The sequence below is a fragment of the Agelaius phoeniceus genome, chromosome 4 (genome assembly GCF_051311805.1).
Source record: "Agelaius phoeniceus isolate bAgePho1 chromosome 4, bAgePho1.hap1, whole genome shotgun sequence".
NCBI lineage: Eukaryota > Metazoa > Chordata > Aves > Passeriformes > Icteridae > Agelaius > Agelaius phoeniceus.
The window spans coordinates 3,559,906-3,581,398 of NC_135268.1; the positions used below are offsets into that span (position 1 = coordinate 3,559,906).

Genomic DNA, 21,493 nt, shown 5'->3' on the forward strand with positions numbered 1-21,493 from the left:
AAGAGCAAAAGCTGCAGCCTTCTATTAAGAAATAATTTTGGAAATTGTTTAGTGTCACTGTGCTTTTCCATGAGAAAGCTCAGACTTGCATGTTGTGGTGCACACAAGAATAAAAATCAACCTTGAGTAGCAGGAAGGTGCTGAAGCCAGGAGGGTGTGCTGAAGCCTCCTGCTCACACCCCAGCCCTTGGGGTTGTTCTCTGTTCCCCATAGAACAGCACAAATCCATTTTGTGTGGGTGCTGATGGATGCTGTTGTTTCCTTCCAGCTTGCCTGCCTTCTGGAATGGGGGCAGACCTTTGTGTTCCACGTGGTGTGCCGGGAGTTTGAGCTGGAGAGGCCCAAATCCGTCATCCTGTGTCAGCACGGCATCGACCGCCGCTTCTGTGACCCAAAGGTACCTTGTCATCCACCCCTGCTGCTCACTGGACATGCACAGCTTCTCTGGAACACTACACAAATCCACCCAGAGCATAAATAAAAGGCTCAGCCCAAAAATAAGCTCCTGATAGATGTTTATATGGTTTTTTCCCCTTCATTCTTTCTTTTCCCTTTTCCTTCAGACCAACTCTGTGCCTGGGCCGTGCCCAACATCAGATGACTTAAAGTACACCATGACACGCTTAGCCATGGATGGAGCAGATCTCTATGTGGTAGAACATGGCTGTGCCACCAATATCAAGGTAAAAGTAGTGTTCTTGACAGCAATTAAATACTTTGTTAATAGAGAGATATTCTATCAAAAGGCACAAATATGCCTGCATTGGTGGCTTGCTTGCATGCAATGGATTAAGCAGAATTTCTAAAACTTTACGTGATAAAAAGTCATCATGGGCTTGGCCAGGAGTAGATCAATTTGACTTCTATTTAATAATTCCATTAATTATGTTGGCAAATGTAAGGAGGAGTATATTTCTCCTTACATATTACAAAAATAAAATGGAAGTTGTGGGTTTGGTCTAAATCAATTTCAAACACTCTGGGCAATATAAATCTCAGTGTTTGTACCTGAGAGTTGATAAGAACTTCTGCTGTGAATTAATAAACCAGCAAATGGAAATGATTGATATGGATCATGTACAAGTCAGTGCTGGGTAACTCATGGTCCTCTTGTGTGAATTGAGATGTATCTTTGGTAGAGAAGGGAGAAGTGTTTGTGCCACTGCCTGACTGAATCCTTTGTTCAAGAAGGGCTGTGCAGAGAAGAGCTGATATTTTCTCCGTTATCCTACTGCACAGGGAAAAAAGGGAATCATTTACCCGGTGTAGCAAAATATGTGTTTAGATACAGTTGAGTTATGGTAACAACAGCAAAGAAGAAAGCTGCCATGCTGACATAACTGAGTAGTTAATTGTGCTGTTAGTTAATAAGTGCAGTTTTAAATGGTAGACTTAAAAGTCAAATTTTGGGCACGGCTTCACATTATGAGCAAGAATCTAACTAAAGGGCACTGGTAATTATTTTAAACATTTTTTAATGACGTGGTATCTCATCACTTGAATGGCTTGCTGCCCTGTGGCAGTAAAAAAAATGCTTTAGCCTCCAAATTCTTTTGAATCCAATATTAAAAAGCGCCATCATAAATATTAACAGTGTCTGTAGGCATAAATATGAATGGCAGTATTTTCAAAGGCAGCTTAATAACCTGAACCACTCTAGAAAATTATATCCTGAATGTGTTTCATTCAAATAAAAAAAAACAACTAAAGAAGATTTCCTTTTTAGTCTGTGACAGAGATGAGAAACAATAATTTAATATTAACCCTGTGGGTAGCTCTTCTATGGCTGGGTTATTGTTCAGCTTTTCTTGGTTTAGATTTGGCAACTCCAAACTTCAGATGGCAAACTCCATCTGAAATTTCAGGTGCTTTGTGGTGACACGTTGGAGAGGACTCAAGCTATGCAGGAAATCTGATCCAATGTCTTCAGATTATATCAAGTTGAGGACTAAAAAAGTTTGAAAGATTCAAGTTTTTTGGATTTTAGATGACAGTAAAAAAGTTGATTATTTAAGTTTTTTGAAGTTTCATGACAAGTGATTTCTGTTTTGTTTACAAAAGGATGCTTCTAAGTAATTCCTTTTTCTTGTTAGGTAAAAAGTGTCTGAGATGAATTTCTAAGCTTGCCTTCTTTTGTGTGTGTGCTGACTTGCAAATAGTACTGCTTCCCCAGAGAGGATTTTACTGAGATCTTTTTGGGCTGTAGTTTGGGATGTGTTGACTGGTTGAAGGCCACTCTTCCTTTGTTTCCCTGACAAATAGTCAGACTGCTGTTTAAATCCTTTTTCAGATGGGTGCCATACGCGTTGCAAACTGCAACCTGCACAACCAGTCTGTGGGGGAAGGCGTCAGCGCCGCCATCCAGGACCTGCAGCTCAGGCAGTACGTGGAGCAGGTGAACAGCTGCAGGACTGGCCTCCAGCCAATACTGAGGAGGGCATACTGGCTGGAAGCTGGCTCTGTCAACCTGGGCCTCATCACTGCTGACATTGCTTTAGCTGCAGATCACCCTTCTAAACACGAGGTGCAGAGGCATTTCTTGGAAACGCACGATAACCGAACCAAGAGGTGAGCCGTGTCCTCCAGGGAGGTGCATTTGAGAGGGGTACTTGTTCATCTTGCTTTCACTGAGCTTCAGCATATGGTCATGGTTTTGTTTTGCTTTCTGCTCTTCTTCCTTTTGTAGGTTGTGGTTTTTGTGGCCTGATGATAATTTGAGAAATAAGAGAAGCAAGAACAAGTGTGGCTGTCTCGGTGGTTGTCGGTTCTTTGGTGGAACCTTAACGGGACTGGATTTCTTCAAACTTGAGGAACTGACACCTTCAAGCAGCTCTGCTTTCTCAAGCACAAGTGCAGAATCTGATATGTTTTATGGGCAGTCTTTACTGCAGCCAGGAGAATGGATCATCACTAAGGAGATTCCTAAAATTTTAGATGGTAAGAATGCACTGTACTGTGTTTTTACTCTATTTTGCCAAAAGTATGATTTCTTAACGTTTTGCTATTTGTACTGTTTATGAATCTGATTAATGAAGTACAAATGCTTGTGCTCTTGTGGCCTGACCCCTTCTAAGAGCAGGCAGAGCTTGAGCAAGCTTTCATATGCTGGATTTTTATATTACCATGCACCTCCATGCTGTGTAAAAAGGAGATCTTTGACTTGTTCTACTTATGTAGAAAGCAGCCAACTGTGACAATCTGATGTTTTGCTGACATGATTTTATTAATTTTTGTCAGGAGAGCATGCTAGTATGTTCATGCATTTCAAAACTAAGGCTTTTATTTAATGGTTTTTATGTTAGTAGGCAGGGAAGAGTCCTCTGCAGTTATGTTATGAGATATAAACTTTTTCTTTTCCTTCCTTGATCCTAGGTAAAGCAAATGGTGTCAAAAGAAAAGATTGGGACTGCAGATCTGTGGGGATAGAAGTGGAAAGGAAAGCACAACACCTGAGCCTCCAAGTGCCACTGCGCTCCCACAGCTCTTCCTCCTCTTCAGAGGAAACCAGCAGCTCCAGTGCTGCCCTGCCCTTGCTTGCAGGGGAGAAGGACAGCCCCTCATCCACTGCTGAGGATCACCTGGGACAGAAGGAGTTCCTGCCCAGTGCAAAAAGGGAAGATGCACATGGAAGGTTAGTAGTCTTCTCTGGGTAGGCATGTAATTTGACTCTTGAATGCTCTAAGAAATTTAAGATGTAAGATGTGGGAACCCAGGACATCCCTCCGGCTGTCCAGAGCGGCCAAGATCCCTGCCAGGGGGCTCAGAAGCCCTGGCACAGAGCCCAAAACACCTGTGGGTTTGATTATGACCCGTGGAGCAAATGACCAACCTTAGATGAAGACCATCAAGCCACAACAGTTTAGGTAGAATGATAGTGAAGTTATCACAGGGTGGAAAAGTAGATTTTGGGGTTCCTGGTATGGGGGTTCAGGAGGCAAGATGGAGGCATCTGGGCATGTCCAGCCTTTCTCCTTCTTGGCCTCCATCTTCTGCTGTGATGTTGGCACTTCCAGATTGGTTTAGAGTAGCAGCTCATTGTCTAACATAGGTGATGGGTATTGGAAAGTAATTGTGAACATTGTTCACAATTGTTAGTATAGAGTTGTTAGTATAAAGACATAACAGGGCCCTGGGGGCAGGCAGAGCGCCTGGAACTGTCCTGCTGGACGGACCTCGGCAGGGCAGGAGAAAAATTTTATAGGTAAGGAACAATAAACAACCTTGAGACCGAGAAATGAAGAGGCCTGCCTCCTTCTTCAAGTGCCGGGCTGGGAAAAGAGACTTCCAAAATTTTCTTGGGGTCACTCTGATAAGCTAGAGATCAACACATACAGAGAAGGTAAAACCAAACATTTAACAAGTGCTGGTAACATGCCGGATTTTCTACCTTGCTTAGGTAACCATCCCCTGTTAGGGGCCCCAAATCATCATTCAAACTAGGAAACATTTCAGCAGCACCATGAACACTTGAAAAATAGCTAAATCAAATTTCTTACTCTCGGGGTCTTTTGGTGGTTGCTGTGACCCCAAGAGATGTTGAAAGTCTCTCTTCCCAGCCCAGAGCTCGAAGAAGGAGTCAGAGCTCTTCAGCTCTCGGTCTCAAGGTTGTTTGTTGTTCCTTACCTATAAAATTTTTCTCCTGCCCTGCTGAGGTCCATCCAGCAGGACAGTTCCAGGCACTCTGCCTGCCCCCGGGGCGGTGTTATGTCTTTATACTAAAAACTACGTGTACAATGTTTACAATTGCTTCCCAATACCCATCACCTATGTTAGACAGTGAGCTGCTACTCTAAACCAATCTGGCAGTGCCAACATCACAGCAGAAGATGGAGGCCAAGAAGGAGAAAGGCTGGACATGCCCAGATCCCTCCATCTTGCCTCCTGAACCCCCATACCAGAAACCCCAAAATCTACTTTTCCACCCCATGATAACTTCACTATTATTCTACCTAAACTGTTGTGGCTTGCTGATCTTCATCTAAGGTTGGTAATTTGCTCCACGGGTGATAATGAAACCCACAGGTGTTTTGGGCTCTGTGCCAGGGCTTCTGAGCCCCCTGGCAGGGGTCTTGGCTGCTCTGGACAGCCAGAGGGGATGTTCTGGGTCCTGACATGTACGTGGACAAGTGACAGAGTTCAGCATGTAACCAGCATTATGAAAATAATGGCTGTGCTAATAGAGAGCCACAGAATCACCAATTCATTTGACAGGTGCTACAGTGCAGGAAGAGAAGCGTTAGTACAGAAATAACCAGGTGTTGTGTTTCTTTGTGCTCCCAGTGTCACGGTGGAGGCTGCAGAGGGCCGGCCTGCATCCCCTGGCCCCCAGGAGAGGCCTGTGGGCCAGTCCCCCATGAGGTCCCCCCTGAAGCGCCAGGCGTCCGTGTGCTCGGCGCGGCTGGGCAGCACCAAGAGCCTGACGGCCGCCTTCTACGGGGACAAGCAGCCCGTGCCCGTGGGAGTGCAGTTCAGCAGCGACGTGTCCCGCAGCGATGAGAACGTCCTGGACTCCCCAAAGCAGAGGAGGAGCTTTGGCTCCTTCCCCTACACGCCCTCAGCCGATTCCAACTCCTTCCACCAGTACCGCTCCATGGATTCCAGCATGTCCATGGCGGACAGCGAGGCTTATTTTTCAGCTGCTGAAGAGTTTGAGCCAATAAGCAGTGATGAAGGTCCAGGGACCTATCCAGGGAGGAAGAAGAGAAAAAAGCAAGCTCAGAAAGCTGAATACAGTAGGGGGTCTATTTATCACAGCGTGGAAGGACCCTTAACAAGCACAATCCACAGAGAAATCAGTCAAGATATGAAAACGTTGCCAATTAAGACTCATCCTTCCCAGGCTTCATTTGTTTCAGCTCTGGGAGGAGATGATGAACACGCTGACAACATGTACGTCCTGGACTCTGAGAAGACTGTGGAACGGGAGCAAATCACTTCCCAGCAGCCTGTAATGGCATGTTACCAAAATTACCTGACACAGTTCCAGGTGATCAACTGGTCAGTAAAGCATCCAACCAACAAAAGAACTTCCAAGTCCTCATTGCATCGCCCTTTGGACCTTGACACGCCAACAAGTGAAGAAAGTTCCTCATCCTTTGAGCAGCTCTCTGTCCCAACTTTTAAGGTATGGAGGAGTAGAGAAAGGAATAAGAATTCAAAATAACTTAAAATGGCTTAGTACCAGTTGTGTGACTAAGATAGAAAAAACTTGAAATTCCTTTGCTTTTAGTTAAAGAATACCTTGAATTTCTAGCTTCACATCATGGGGCTGTGTGGCTGGAAGGTTGTGGGCAAAAAAAAGGAGTTAGAATTCTGTGGATGTATATTCTGAATTATCATTGTTGCACTTAAAAATGCTGTCTGTTGAATGATATGCAGCTGGAGGACATTTATGTTTTATTTGAAATACATTATACAGAACTGTGATAGCAGTACCTTTAATACTGGTCAAGTATACTTCAGGCTCTCAGTCCTTTATTTCAAAATTAAATTGCAACTCAAATTTAGGAAATGATTTTTTTTTTTAAGTGACCTGAGCATACATGCTTAAGGAAGGAGATGAACTGAAATGTATGAAAAATAATGGAAATGACTTGATAGAAAACAGGTGATTGAGTTCTGGAACTGAATTTGTTATCATTTTGCAGAAAAGGTTTGTGTTGATGCAAACCTTATGTAGATTAGTACTTGAAGGGGTTTTTTAGGAGCAATAAATCAATGTTTATGTAAAAGCAGTGTAATCTGATTTTTCAAGGAATTTAAAAAGCAAACCTAGGAGTTCCTGTATCCTATATTGGAGAATCTGTTTCTAAGTGTTCGTTTAACGAAAACAGTTTTAAGGGGAATTTTTCAAGATCCCTTGGTTGGGTTTTTTATCATATATGGAAGGAATGTAATAATCTTGTTTGCACTTGTATCTTAGATTGTTAAACAGGGTCTCACAGCAAATTCACTACTGGACAGAGGCATGCAGCTCACAGGATCAACATCTAAGTAAGTTGAACACATCATGTATGCTACGTTGTTAGAATATCTTTCAAGAGTAAGATTTTCATGATACTCTTGTGAAATATTTTGCCTCCTGCTAGCCCTTTCAAAATTTGATTTACAGCAGTAGTTTTCAGTACCAGATCTATTTCAGAACAGGTCGTTTCTGTTGGTCAAACAGAAAGTAACCAGTGCTAGCATTAAATTATGTCACATGTACGTTTTCAAGATTATGAATGGTGATTTCATTTAGATGAATTTGGAGGTGCTAATGCGAGTGTCCATTTCATTGCCAGAAGCTTAACTTGAATTTAGGGGTGATTGTATTTTTGTATTTTCTAAGATATACAGTAGAAGAGACTTGCTGTTATGTGGGTTTCATTAAGAGTTAAAATGATACAACAACACTTTTGTGTTTGTTTTTGCAAAGCCTGGTCACTGATGTGTGTTTGACTTGTCTAGCACACCTTATACTCCCTTGGATAAGAAGTCTGCAGAGAACACAGATGATGAAACAATAACAGAGGAATGGACCTTGGATCACCCGGTCTTTCAGACACGCACAACTGCCATCGTGGAAGTAAAAGGAACTGTAGATGTAGTTCTGACTCCTCTTGTAGCAGAGGCACTGGATAGGTAATTTTATTTTGATGGCACTAAAAATTGTCTAAAATCACAGCTGTTCTGTTCAGCAAGGGCTTAGGTGAAAGGATTGAACAGAGTGGCTGATGGAACAGCAGGGCCTGGTGCCCACCAGATGTAATTCTGCATTTCCTATGAGGTGGCTGGAACGATGGGAAGTGCCCTTTGTGTCTGTCAGTGCTTGTTTTTCCTCTGTAGTGTTAATTGCACGTGGCTGATGGTGAAACTGGGAGTTTGAGTGGTCTCTTGTGTGTCTGTTCCCCTCCCAGGTACATCGAGGCTATGGTGCACTGCGCCAGCTCCCGGCACCCGGCAGCAATCGTGGATGACCTGCACTGCAAAGTCCTGAGGGATGCTGTGCAGAACAGCAAGACCAGCTTCTCAGAAAATGTGAGGGAAAAACCAAGGGAATCCACATAGATTTGAGAGAATGCTCATTTCTGTATCTTACATACAAAATATTTTAACTGAATTTAGTGTTTTCAGATATAAAGCTAAAATGATAGCTACATTAATTTCGAATGCATACTTACATGCATTTTCATAATCAACTCTTACATACTGTCTTTCATTGTCCTGAAATCTTTTACAGGATTGAAGTTTTTCTGGTTTGGATGGTCTAGAGTAATTGACATCAGATGAAATCACACATTCTGTTCTTTGAAATTACTGTAGCTGGTATTCTTAAGTATTACATTCATCTCAGTGAGATGTTGCTTATTATTTTATAGTAGTTAGGGAGAGCTTTGAAAGTGCCTGTGGGGTTTTTTTGCAGTTCATCTGAGACCTTAAAAAATGAATTTAACTTAAATAGAATTGTGTGGTAGCTCTACAGAATTAGGTGTTCTTTCTGTCCATGGTAATGACCATATTTATATTTTATGGTTTCTTAGACTTCACAGTGTAGTGGACACTAATAACTTGTTTGATATTAAGTTGTCAGATATACCTTACGTGTGTAGAATTCAAACTTGAGCTGAAGTCTGGTTGTTAAAGTTTACTGCAGAACGGCACTGCTGCCCTTATGGTGTTAGACCTACTGTACCTCTAAGTGCTGCAGCCTTTATTCTGGAAGTCATGGTAAATTGCCTAAAATCAAGTCGGAATCTATTTCTGCTTCAATGCTAATAAAATATCCTGTTACTCCTCTGCTCAGCAGCTCTTGAGTTTGTGCTAATAAATTATTTTTCTCCCCTCTTCAAGTTGTCTTCGAAGCAAGACATCAGAGGAACAAAAATAGACACCACCACAACAGGAACAACAAACCAGGGACCAGCACAGACCAATCTCTCACTTAAGCAAGATAATGTGACAATTAAAGGTCTTCAGGCCAATGTTACAGTTCCAAAGGTAATAACTTTTTTTTAAGCTTATCAGTGGAAAAGTGCCTCACAAAGTTATTTTCATTTTGGATCCCTGTTTGTTCCCCAAAAGCTGAAGTGAAGCTGTGCATTTGTGCTAGAGAACTAAAGTTTTCAATTTTGGAACTGCTTAATTTTATGATGGTAGACATCCAGTAGTTAAATGTCAACCATCATAGGGGTAACTGGCTGCCATGTCTTTAAATTATCTTCTGGGTGTCAGGGTTTTGGTTTTTTTTTACTGAAAGTATAAGACAAGGTTCTGTCAGAAATGAGTGATGAATGTAACATGCTTTTCTAAATGTCTTTACTCTTTGATGGAATTCTGTGTGCAGGTGAACCTGTGTTTGCTGCAAGCATCTGTGGATGAATCCCCAGGAGTTTCTTCCAGCAAAACCGTGACTCACGTTTCTCTGGTAGCTTTGTGTTTTGATAGAATTGCCACTCAAGTTCGTATGAACAGGTAAGAACAGTACATGTCACTATTTGTCAGAAACTTCAGACATGTTTATGTCATTGTTTTTGTTTATCTTGAGGTTTGCTTAATTGCTTTTTCCTCCCTGATATTGTAAAGGGGTATAGTTGAGGAGACTTCGAACAATGCAGAAGCTGGGAGGAATTCTGTCACGTTTGATCGCTACATCCAAACCAGCAAAATGCAGCCCCAGTCTTCTGGCTCACTGAGATCCAATTCTGGAGCAGAAAAAGGAAAAGAAATTGCTGCTAAATTGAACATCCATCGTGTTCATGGACAGCTTAGAGGTCTTGATACAACAGGTATTGAGCAATATTCAAATGTGGAAATGTCAGTTTTAATAGAAGCAAGTAGTTACAGTTGGTCTTGGTCTTGTAGTTTGGTTGTGGGTTTTTTATCAACATGGATGAAAAGCTACTTGCACCCAGAGCTTTTGCACATACTTGAAAAAGAAGTTTGGGATGAATTATTATTCCACTAAGTGCTAGATTTAAATTTAGGCAAACTAAAAGCTGTCAAGACAAACTTGTAAGTAGTTTGTGTGGCTGATGTGTTGCCCTGTAAATGTTGACCTGCACTGATGGAATTTGAGGCCTGAGCTCCCTTCCTCCCAGCTAATCTCTTTTCAGCTACCATTTCTTGTCACCTTTTGTAGGAAATGAATTACACTTTTCTGCTTTCTTACTGCATTCTAACACTTTCAATAATTGCCTGTTGTGCCAGAAATTTCAGCATGACAACCTGTAGTTTTATAACTGTAACTCTAAAGCTGAAAATGAGATCTACCAATTGACTTCCTTGTAGTTTGTGTTAAGGAAATGCCTTCAGGAAGCTATGAGTTAAATTTTGCTATAACTCCTGATCCTGGAAAAACTAACCAGGAAAAAATGACCAAAAGTAGAGGCTGGTTTTGTTAAACTGCTTCAATTTTGATGGAATCTGCACCAGTTTTGACTCTGTTCCATAAGGAGCAGGAGTCTTCAGACATGAGGAAGTACTCTGTAAAGCCAAGAGGATTGAAAAATGCACACTAAATGAATAAACAACAGCAAATGCCACTGCTGTGCAAAGATGAGTGAGCAAATGAAATTGGAGGAAAACAAAAACAAAGAACACTGCAATGGTTACTTCCCTTTTTTCTTAGTTATAGATAGAATCTTAGCAGTAGTATCCTGTGTCAGGTATGCCACAGACATTCAAGAGGGCCAATTTTGGAGTTCTAACCAAGAAGAGTCATCATGCTCTGTTTAAAAGGTTTGAGAAGAGCCTTTCTAAGGATCTTAGTGTCTCATGTTTACTTCAAAATGGGTGCAGTTACAAATGGCAAATTGGAGGCAGGGAGTAAGGATTAGAAGGGATATAATGTGACTCAGTGTAGTTCTTTTCCTGAGGTATTGGATATTTAGGTATAAAGTGATTTAAAATACTGCTCAGTCCTTGGTTTTTTTTTGAAGTTTAAAAATTATCCTGCCCACGTTAACAGACCAGGAGCAAGGCTTTTTTGCCCTCTTTTTGTGCTTCTTTTTCTTGCTTGTGTTTCAGGTTTAAGCTTTTTCTTTCTTTTTTTCCCTCCCCTCCTGTTTGAGGAATACTAAAGGGATAACTCCCACAAAACACTCTAAACTTCAGAAAGCTTTTGGAAGTTGTAAAGTTGTTCCATTTTGGAGCAAAATAGTAAATATTTATCTATCTATTTATTTTCGCAGATATTGGAACTTGTGCAATAACAGCCATTCCTTTTGGGAAATCAAAAGTTCTTTTTACTTTGGAAGAGTTGGATGAGTTCACTTTTGTGGATGAGACAGATCAACAAGCTGTTCCAGATGTAGCTCGAATTGGTCCTAGTCAAGAGAAGTGGGGTTGGATAATGTTTGAGTGTGGAATTGAAAATTTAACTATAAAAGGTAAAGCTTTTCAAGGCTGTGTATGGTTTTTCTTTTTATGAGATTAGTGACAGTTCTGTAGATAGGTCTTCTGCCTTAGCAATTAGAAATTGTTAAATCTGGGTGATGCTGAATAGTACATCTCTGTGGTAAACAAATTTCCTAGGTTATACAATAAAGACATTTTTAGTTGTAAGTACCACTAATAATAGTATATGAAATAATTTCATGTAGACTGGTTTCATGAGTTTCTGAACTTAGGGTTGAAGTTGATGCTTTCACTCAGCACTCAAATCCTCACCTTACCCACAGGAAGTGCATTATAGAGCCAGAGTTTTGCTCTGGGAGGGGAAGGCTAGTTAGAAAAAGTAAAAAAAAAAAACCACCTAGTATATGTGTGTTTTCTATCATCGGAGTTACTTTTTTTTCAGAGAATAATATTTTCAAAGTCTTTATGTGAGTACTCTTCATCTACTTGTGGTAGAAGCTCAAAAGGATCAGAAGCTCGAAATTGTAGTGCTGAGTTGTTGAATAAAATGGTAATGCATCTTGTTGAGCTAAAATCCTGTGCATTTCTCTGCTTAAGCACAGATCTTCTCTGTGGGCCATAACTTAGAGCTGTTTGTGTGCTGCCAACCTTTACAGTCTGGGTATTTTTACAGGGGGAAGACAGTCTGGGGCAGTGTTGTATAACACATTTGGAGTCATGGGCAAATCAAGAGACACAGAGAGAGGTGGATTGCTTGCATCAAACAACTCTTCAGACTCCCCCACTGGCAGTGGCTACAACACTGATGTGTCTGAAGATAACCTCCCTTGTGACAGAATAAGTCCCTCTTCAGACATTAATGGAAATTCCGTTTCAGATGAGCAGGTATGTTCAAGCTGGGTAGAAATCATTAGTCACTCATCCTGTTTGCTTAGACACTAAACTTCCAGCTTTCTGCAGAGTCCCTTGGGAGGATTAGCATTAATTTATTTTGCTTTGCCTAAATGCCTGTGAAAAAAAAAAATTGAGCATGTATGGTATGTTAGCGGCTTTCAGTGTAATAATTTTGGAAGTCAATTTCCCTTCTAACTTCATGATTTCCTTGTTTTTGAAGGATGAAGGTGTTGAATCAGATGATCTGAAAAAAGATATCCCCTTGATGCCTCCTCCCCCTGACTCCTGCAGCATGAAGTTGACAATCAAAGAAATTTGGTTTAGTTTTGCAGCTCCCACCAATGTACGCTCCCCAGCCCATATATATTCAAGGTATGATTTTACCTGATGTAAAAGAGGGAAAGTGGCAGTTCTGCTTTGTTAAATTGCAGTTGTATTTCGTAGATTCTGAATGGAATTTGAAGCTTTGGAGATGGTAATTTTTTTATGTATATCACAGTAAGACTTGCTTCAGTTTTTTATTGTAGTAATTTCTGTGGAAGTGCTGCTAGAAAATTCTTACAACAAAATCAAAAGAACAAAAAATGAGGAGTAAAAAAGCCAAATGAAACAAAAAGCCCTCACTAGCAGCTTCTGGCGAGGTGGAAATATATGAGGGATAAAGGCAGGGGAAGGTGTTAGTTTTGAGTAGATGAAATGCCAGTGAAGAGAGCAGCTCTTCTTTGTGCTTTCAGTGCCCAACTGGATATCATGCATGATCTGACTGCCATTGCAGTATAAAGTTCAAGATGGGTATTTCCAAGACAGTTTTTCACATCATGTGTGTAGAATAAGCCAAATATTTCAGTCTGTCAGTATAAAGCCATGAGTTAGAAAATACTCTGCTGGTACTTTTGCCTCAGCCCTTTAGCAAAAGTCCTTCATGACATGTTAACACTTCAGTGGGATTCAGTCAGTGATGAACATTTCAAACTGTATGATTTCAGTAGGGAATACAAATGGGAAAAGGAAAGGAATAGCAGTAGCAAAAGTGGGAAGAATCATGAGTGTGTGAGTGAGTAAAACAGAAATTGCCTCAGGTACTTTTTGCCAGTTCTTGCTTTCTGGGCAGTGAGTCTGTGTTTATTACTTTGCATCAATGTCCTACCTATATGACTGTCATTCATAAGAGTGCCAGAAAATGCTGCTCATTGCTGCTGCTGCCTGTGAACACCCCTTTCTCTTTATTTGTCTCCACAGGCAGCTGAACCTCCTGAGCACTGCAACACCTGCAGTTGGTGCTTGGCTTGTTCCCATTGATCAAGTGAAGTCGTCATTAAATAAGCTGGAAACTGAAGGAACCCTGCGCATCTGTGCTGTTATGGGGTGCATTATGACAGAAGCTCTAGAGGTAAATGAGCTTTATAAAATCAATGAGCATATCAGAACAGGACAGTGTGATAGGTAAAATGTAGTTTTGGGAATTCTGGATGTTTTCACTGGCAGACTTAGAGCATCTCTTGTGAGCCTTTGGAATCGGTCACAAGAGTTCACAAAACCTGTGGTTTTTGTACCCAGTCTGAATTTCAGAGCCAAGTCTCATGCTTCTTACAGGAGTGCATCTCTGGGCAAAATAAGAGTAAGAAGTATGGCTGTGGTGCCTGGTATATTTTATGAAGGATTTTTGTTTGCTGTTGGGTTGGATTGGCGCCATCTAGTGGGAAGATTTGGACGTGATGGCCACACTGAGATCCTGTCTTGCGTAGTGACATGGATGACCTAAGAGTGTTGCTGATTTTCTGCTCTTCTCAAAAATTATCCTTTGCAGCAGTCTCTTATTCCTACAGCCCTTCCTGTTTCTTCTTCCTACCCTCTTTCTAGCATTAAACCAAATTTTAACAAGTGCCTGTTTTGTCTTTAGCTAGGAATAAACTGTTTCTTCAAAAATTGCATACATGTCTATTAGTCTGGGTGCAATTTTATAAGGCCTGCAATTTGAATCCAGGCTTTTCTTTTATTGCTTCATATATAAAAATATGCATCCAGAATTATTTTTCACATGCAGTATTTAAATTAAGGTGGGTACCCATGAGGCAGATCCTTGTTGCTGAAGCTCAAAATGAGGTTAGATGTTTTTGTCTCATATATGAAATCTTGTCATTGTTGCTCTGTTTGCAAGTATGTTCATATGCTGAGAATGTTTTTATTTTAATCCAGAATAAAAGTGTGCACTTCCCTCTGAGAAGCAAGTACAACAGGCTTACCAAAGTGGCTCGTTTCTTGCAAGAAAATCCCTCTTGTTTACTCTGTAATATATTGCACCATTACCTTCATCAAGCAAATTACTCCATTATTGAGGATGCCACTATGGTGAGTTACCCAGGAAAACTGGAAATATCTCAGTCCTTTAGTTTCAAATGTGCCAAATTCCAATATCTTAAATTTGGCAACAGTTTGAGGAAAGTTAACAAACAAGAAAATGTAAGCAAGACTTTAAAAGTGATAAGGAGATATTGTTTCATTTTATTTTCTTTGATATCTGCTCTTTTTCTTATGACCTGTATATGTGCTTAATGTTTATCAATTTATTTTATTGCTAAGTATGTGAGATGATAAACCAAAAAGGCATGCCTTTAAAACTGTATAGGCCTTTTGTATCAGATTTTATTCCCTCTCTATCATATTTCAATGGCCTTTTGATAAGATTTCATTTTTCATGGTTCTAAAATTGAATGAGTCTCAATTATTGAGGCAAGTGCATGAACTGGTTAGTTTATTCCAAATTCTCTCCTAGGAACTAGTTGTCATGTTTTCTAGAAACACTGGGGTAATGCAGACAGTTTAAGAAAGGAACTAGAATTGTACCAACTTTAGGCTTTAAGAATCTAATATTTTTCTTGATGGCTTTAGAGTGTTAATATCTAGATTGTAGTGGGAAATAGTTATTTGAACAAACATCAGGCAGAAGGGAGGAGTGTTTATTCCTGATTTTGTGTCATTTTCATAATCCAATTCCACAGCTGTCAGATTTAAACACTTTGGTTTTCAGCATATTCCGCTGAGAGCCAGTGATCAGGAGTAGCACAGTTTGTGGCACAAAATAGCACAGTTTGACTTGTGGTCAAAATGCCAAGCTTTTGTTTTCTTCAGGACAATTCAGTGATGTAATCAAAACAATCCCTTTATTTGGCCTCAAATTTATGTTCCTAATTCACTGCTTATGAACAATTGAAAAAACAATCTTTTTAATTTCACTTCTGTTTGTACAGAGTTGCTATGAATCTTAGCCCATAGTTCAGAGCCTGATAATTACTCAAGTGCTTTTAGCTTCATATTTAACAAACCTGCTTCCTGTTGTTTATTTTTGGCCCCTTGGGCTAGATCCTCAGGTCATGTAGATAAATGTATTTACTGTGCTCAATGAAGCTGTAATTTATCTCTCAGCTCCTTGGCTTCTTGCTTGATGTGTTACGGTGCCAGCATGTTTGTCATAAGCCTCTTAAGTATAGAGATTTAAGAGAGCTTTGACTTTTTCTCCCCTCCAGTTTACTTCAAAATGCTGTGATATGAATTTTTAATATATAATTTTTTTTTATTTGAAGAGTGATGGTCTTCCTGCCTTAGTGACCTTAAAGAAAGGTCTGGTTGCCTTAGCCAGGCAGTGGATGAAGTTCATTGTGGTCACCCCAGCCTTTAAAGGAGTCAGCTTGCACAGACCAACCCAGCCAATGAAGCTGCAGCCAAATGCCAGCCACGAGCATGAGGATGGCCTTGGATTGGACAATGGAGGGGGCCTGCAGAGTGACACAAGTGCTGATGGAGCAGAGTTTGAATTTGATGCAGGTATTTTCATGTTTTTGTCCCCATAAGAATTCACAGGGACGAGCAGCTCCTCTCAGACATTTCTATCATCTTTACTTTTAATGCTTGTTACATTATAGTCTCCTTAGAATTATCAAGCTTCTCTTTTTATATCACCTTCCTTCTGAAGCTGCTGCTAACAATGATAATTATAGTATTACAATAATTAGTGATCAGGGAAAAACAAAACAGGAGACTTCTCTTTCTTCACGTCTTTTGTCTTTTTTCCCCGCCCAAAATAAATCAACTTAATTATTTACTACCTTTCACTCAAAAGCCAGGCAGCAGTTAGCAGCTTTAAGGGAGCAAAGATATTTGTGTGAGAAACTTGTGTGTAATCATGCAGTATAAAGGAAATTTTTGCCCCCTTCTGTCAAGTACTTGCTTTGATGAAGCAGAAACACTTGGATTATTGAACAAAACCCAGCACACCCCTGTCTGAGGTGTTCTTATTTGTCTGTGAATCAGACAGCACTGTGTAGGTGTGTGCCAGCACTTGGGAGTTCATGACTGCTTGTAGATAAATGTGCCTGATGCTAGATAGATTTGGAGAGCCAAGATGATCTAAATGAGGACAAGTGTTTGCTTGGTGCAGCTACTGTGAGCGAGCACACGATGCTGCTGGAAGGAACGGCCAACCGCCCTCCCCCTGCCAGCGCCTCCTCCGGGCCTGTCACCGGTGCTGAGATCATGAGGAAGCTGTCCAAGACTCACACCCACAGTGACTCTGTGCTGAAAATCAAGGTGGGTGCACAGGGCTGCTCACCAGGGCAAAGGGGGGTCTAGCTGGCCTGTTCAGGAGCAGTTCTGTAGCTGCAGATGGGTAAATGCATGCAAAAAGTTACTATAGCACATGCAAGGGGTGCTCCTGACCTTACAAAAGGGATGCTCCAGCAGTTGGTCTGTATTCTTCATCTGTTCTTTGTTTTCTTGCCAACTAACTTCCTGTGCATCATTTAAGGATGTGCCCTAACCTTTGCAGCTTTTGATCTTTTATTTATGGCAGCACAAACAAGGATTTAACTGTCATGGTACAAAATCAAAGACTGGCAAAGCTCTCCAGTAACTTGTACTGAAATTGTGCTCCAACCTTATATTCAGACCAAATATTACTTTGTTTTTGCTGTTTCCACAGTACTTCATTCATTTCTTTGTTTTCTGCTCACAGGGCATCCATCCATATCATTCCCTGAGTTACACCAGTGGAGATACAGCTACAGATTCACCAGTGCACGTTGGCCGCTCCGGAATGGGAGTCAGGGAAAGCCCAAGGAAGGAAAGTCTGCTCAGCTATCTCACTGGGAGCTTTCCTAGCCTGCACAATCTGTTGGAAGGGACTCCTCAAAGAAGTTCAACTGCAGTTAAAAGCAGTTCTTTAACAAGAACAGGTAGGATGTAGCATAAAAAAGTATGATGTAGCATAAACAGGTATGATGTAGCATAATTTCTTAGTCTTTTTGAATGAGTAAGGAAACAACCATTTTGCATTTGTTTTTTCTTAACCTTTTGAGTAGCTCAAAAAGAGCTGAAACTAATATTTCAGTACGGTAGTTTGCATATGATAAATTCAAGACTTAGTCATGGTTTATGAAAATGTTGATTTTCCATTAATATTTTTGAAGCTTGAAGCATTGAAGTGTTTATGCTCTGTGTTATTTTTCAGAGTGTATTGTTACCAGTTTTTCTTTATATGTAAATGGCATACTGTATTTGATACTGTATTTTCTCTAAACCTCTCTCCTTTGCTGTCAGGGACTGAAATATTGTTCAGAAAAAAAGGTATTTTGGTTTCTTCATGACTCCTTTCCTCTAATTAATGGTAGAAATGAGCCAGTGCAAAGCCATGTGTAGTGCAACATCCATTATTGCCACTTGTAACTTCTGTGGTAGTGCTGTTTGACACATGATTTAGTGGAATAAACCTGGAGAATTAGGTTTATTTTTATAGTCTATAGATGTTGGCAGTGAGATCATGCCATGTTCCTTGTTTTTGCTGACTTGGATGCAAGAAGTGCTGAAGTTTCTGCTTTACCTGCACAGGAAACACCGTGGCCACAGACATGTTGTCTGAGCACCCTTTGCTGTCTGAGCCCTCCTCTGTGAGTTTCTATAACTGGATGTCCAACGCCGTGGGCAACAGGGGAAGCGTCGTGCAGGAAAGCCCAGCCACCAAGTCTGGGCACAACAGCCTTCCAACAGGTATTGCTAGTTTGCAGCTGAGTTCCACGTGGTTCTGGGCTGGCTGTGCCTGTGTTTGCCACTTTCTGACTGAAAGTAATTGAGGGAGTGATTTATGATCAACAGGGCTTAATTGGTTCAAAGTATTACTTGTGGGACTTCGCAGCAACCTGGAAAATGAAAAGATGGGATTTAAGCAAAACTGATGTTTTCTATTGCCTCACCCTGCCTCCAAAAATTTAGCTTTTTCTTGCATTTGGAGCTGTCAGTGTAGCTGCCAAAGCAATGTGTAGCTGCCAAAACTTAAACCATAAAATCATCTTCTGTTGCCAAGTTCCTTAATTTTGTTGGCTATTTTTGATCTAATTTGCATATGCTTATTTTTGTGATTTGTGCATTGGAATCCTTGCTCTTTCTCAGTTCAGTTTTGAGACTAAACATGTTTTGGAAGTAACTTAGGGATGGGTTAACTTGTGTAAGGGAGTAAAGAAAAAATATATTTCTCAAAGTCATAGGTGTATTAAAGAAGCAGGTGTAAGAATTTATTGCAGCTCATTTCTTTTTCTCCTTGGCCTGTCATCATTTCATCATGCACATTTTTCAATGTGTGTCTTAATTTTTGTTTTCGCTAACACTACACTGGAATCTTTTATCTGTTAACACTCCTTCAACTGTTCTATATTAATCTTAGGCAGTAACAAGTTGTTTCAGTTTGTTTTTAATATTGAGCCAACAGTCTGATCCTACAAACATCATCATGCTGTACATGTTGCTGTACGTGTTGAACTATTGTGGTTCCTTTGTAGACTGCAATGTGTTTCTCTGCAGAAAGACTCTCTCCAAATTTCAATTAGACAATCTCTACCTGTTCCAGCAATATCAGGCTGTTTCTTTATCCTGGATCCCACCTTTGTGAGGTTGCAGACCTCGCTGTGGCGTGTTTATCTGTGTAAATAATCTTGCTGAATTTATCAAGTCAGTGGTGTAAGATTTGCTGTGGTGTTAGTGTTCCATGGGTATTTATTTTCCAGGTGTGGCACCCAATCTTCCTACCATCCCCTCTGCTTCAGACTTCAACACAGTCCTGTCCAGCGACCAGAACACCCTGGATGGCACCCACTCACAGCACAGTACCAGCCAGGATGACATTGCAGGAGTAGAAGAGGGCAACCAGGGCTTTCCTGCTGTCCAGCTGGCAGATGCACAGGTAACTGGGGTTGCACGTGACCAGGTGGTGAGCAGGAGTGTGGAAATGATCAAGGCTTTGATAACTAATTGAGTGGGTTTTGTTTTGTAGGTTGTTTTCAAACCTCTGCTGAGTTACACGGGGATTCAGTCGCAGGATGCGATGCCCCTGTGCTACAGGATGTACTTTGGAGAGTACCTCTCTTTCTCAGGAACTCTGGACTGCCTCAGAGCAGATATTGTTGATTCAGACACAGCAAAGGAGAGGAAAAGCAAGCGAGCCCGAAGGTATGATGAGAGATTTAAAAACATGTGGATTGGCTAAAGAACAGAAATTAGGCTTTTCACGTGGTGACAGATTTCCAAAGCACTTTCATAGGATAAGGAGCAGCCCTTTATTCTTCTAATCTTTCATTCTGTCTTAAAATATTTTTTTGAAATCCTCCTACAGAATGATTAGGGAATTGTAACTATTTGAATCTTAGCTGCTTTTGAAAATTGGAGATTGGGGAAGGGGGAGAGCTGGTGGAAATAATACTGGGGGGGAATTTGAGTGGCTCTGAAATGGTGTTTGATAATTAATCTTGTAAATAATAATGATGCGAATTCTTGTGAAAATGCTCAATCTTCCCCCAGACCAATTTTGATCAAAGCTTTAGGATGTAATGGAATGACTGCATGCCAAACTAGGTTTCATAGAACTAGATGATTTCTATGTTAGTAGCACACAGTATGAAACTGTAAAAGTTCATTTTATCGTATTTAGAGCTGTGGTAAAAAGGTGATATCCTAAGGGAAATAAAAGGCTGGGTTCAGTAAATTAGATGTAAGCTGTGTAAAAAGCATATTTGACTCTCACTCTCATAAAAAGCAGCACAGTAGTAACTTGTCCCTTTCCTTTCCTTAGGCAAGGAGCTGTCAATCTCCCTCCTCTGGAATTCAAGCCAGCTTTGATGTTGGAGACTTTCAGCATTAGCGCCGTGGTGATGGAGAAATCCATGTGCACCCCTCAGAACTCCACCAACGCCCTTTCCTTCCACGACCTGAACAAGCGCTACTACAACACCTTCCACTGCAACTTCACCATCTCCTGCCAGTCCATCAGCCAGCACGTGGACATGGCCCTGGTGCGGCTCATCCACCAGTTCAGCACCATGATCGACGACATCAAGGCCACGCAGACGGACATCAAGCTCAGCAGGTACACGGCTGGCTCGGCCTCCCCAACGCCCACCTTCAAAACCCGCAAGCACCGCGACTTCCGCTCCTCGGATTTCAGCCGCAGCTCCCGGGGCAGCCTCAACGGGGGCACCCGGGTCAACAACACCAAGAACAAGAGGACGAACAACGACAACAACAAGAAGGAGGCTCGCAACAAGAATTCCCTGGGGAGGTCGGAGCGAAGGACGTCCAAAGTGTCCAGGAAAGGCTCCAAAGATGTGGTTGACCACGTGACCATCCACATGGATGACTCCGACTCCATTACCGTGTCGGAGCAGAGCGAGCCCTCCGCGGAGTGCTGGCAAAATATGTATAAGCTGCTGAACTTCTATTCACTCATTTCTGATCCCACTGGCATCTTAGAAAAGTCTTCTGAAACCTTTGGGCCAACAGGTAAAGTGGTTCATGAACCCAGATAACCAAGTGTGTGTGTTTTTGCTTTAATGGTGCTTTCTCCTCACCTTGCTCGTGAGAAGTTTTTTGTCAGTCGGCCACCCCATCTAACTTGGATTAGAGGGGCAAGTGGTGAGGACAGAGGTGAGCTTTTGATGAGTTCACCAAGATGATGTACAAAAGGAAAGCTTATTTTTCTCACTAATTGCATAGTGCAGATTGAGTTTGTTCTTCCTGAAGTGCTGTTTTGTGTTCAAGGGGGTATGGAAATGCTGTATATTACCATTCTATGAAAATATGCAAGCATGTACATAAGCTATCCTGAGGGAGTTAATTTCTGCCTTGAGAAGGACTGACAGTAAAAAAAAACATCTGTGAACCTTGCTGTGAGAGAAGGAAAGGTGAAATAGTGATTTTGGTCAAGTCCCACAAAGATTACAAGTGT

At 41.2% G+C, this 21,493-nt stretch overlaps 1 protein-coding gene across 10 annotated transcripts in view; it reads left to right on the plus strand.

Annotated features, from left to right (window-relative positions):
* BLTP1 (bridge-like lipid transfer protein family member 1) overlaps window positions 1-21,493 on the plus strand; it is an 87,756-nt gene that overhangs the window by 34,957 nt on the left and 31,306 nt on the right. For 9 of the 10 annotated variants that reach the window (XM_077176740.1, XM_054633649.2, XM_054633651.2 and 6 more), the window contains exons 23-46: window positions 269-397; window positions 564-683; window positions 2,291-2,568; window positions 2,687-2,937; window positions 3,373-3,631; window positions 5,281-6,124; window positions 6,923-6,993; window positions 7,450-7,623; window positions 7,899-8,019; window positions 8,833-8,979; window positions 9,326-9,453; window positions 9,565-9,767; window positions 11,172-11,369; window positions 12,011-12,222; window positions 12,452-12,603; window positions 13,471-13,621; window positions 14,428-14,580; window positions 15,813-16,053; window positions 16,667-16,815; window positions 17,240-17,459; window positions 18,112-18,270; window positions 19,281-19,456; window positions 19,547-19,722; window positions 20,342-21,048. In XM_077176740.1, the coding sequence (XP_077032855.1) occupies window positions 269-397; window positions 564-683; window positions 2,291-2,568; window positions 2,687-2,937; window positions 3,373-3,631; window positions 5,281-6,124; window positions 6,923-6,993; window positions 7,450-7,623; window positions 7,899-8,019; window positions 8,833-8,979; window positions 9,326-9,453; window positions 9,565-9,767; window positions 11,172-11,369; window positions 12,011-12,222; window positions 12,452-12,603; window positions 13,471-13,621; window positions 14,428-14,580; window positions 15,813-16,053; window positions 16,667-16,815; window positions 17,240-17,459; window positions 18,112-18,270; window positions 19,281-19,456; window positions 19,547-19,722; window positions 20,342-21,048 (5,419 nt within the window). The remainder of the gene's footprint in view (window positions 1-268; window positions 398-563; window positions 684-2,290; window positions 2,569-2,686; window positions 2,938-3,372; window positions 3,632-5,280; window positions 6,125-6,922; window positions 6,994-7,449; window positions 7,624-7,898; window positions 8,020-8,832; window positions 8,980-9,325; window positions 9,454-9,564; window positions 9,768-11,171; window positions 11,370-12,010; window positions 12,223-12,451; window positions 12,604-13,470; window positions 13,622-14,427; window positions 14,581-15,812; window positions 16,054-16,666; window positions 16,816-17,239; window positions 17,460-18,111; window positions 18,271-19,280; window positions 19,457-19,546; window positions 19,723-20,341; window positions 21,049-21,493) is intronic. The other variant, XM_054633652.2, reaches the window with a different exon arrangement.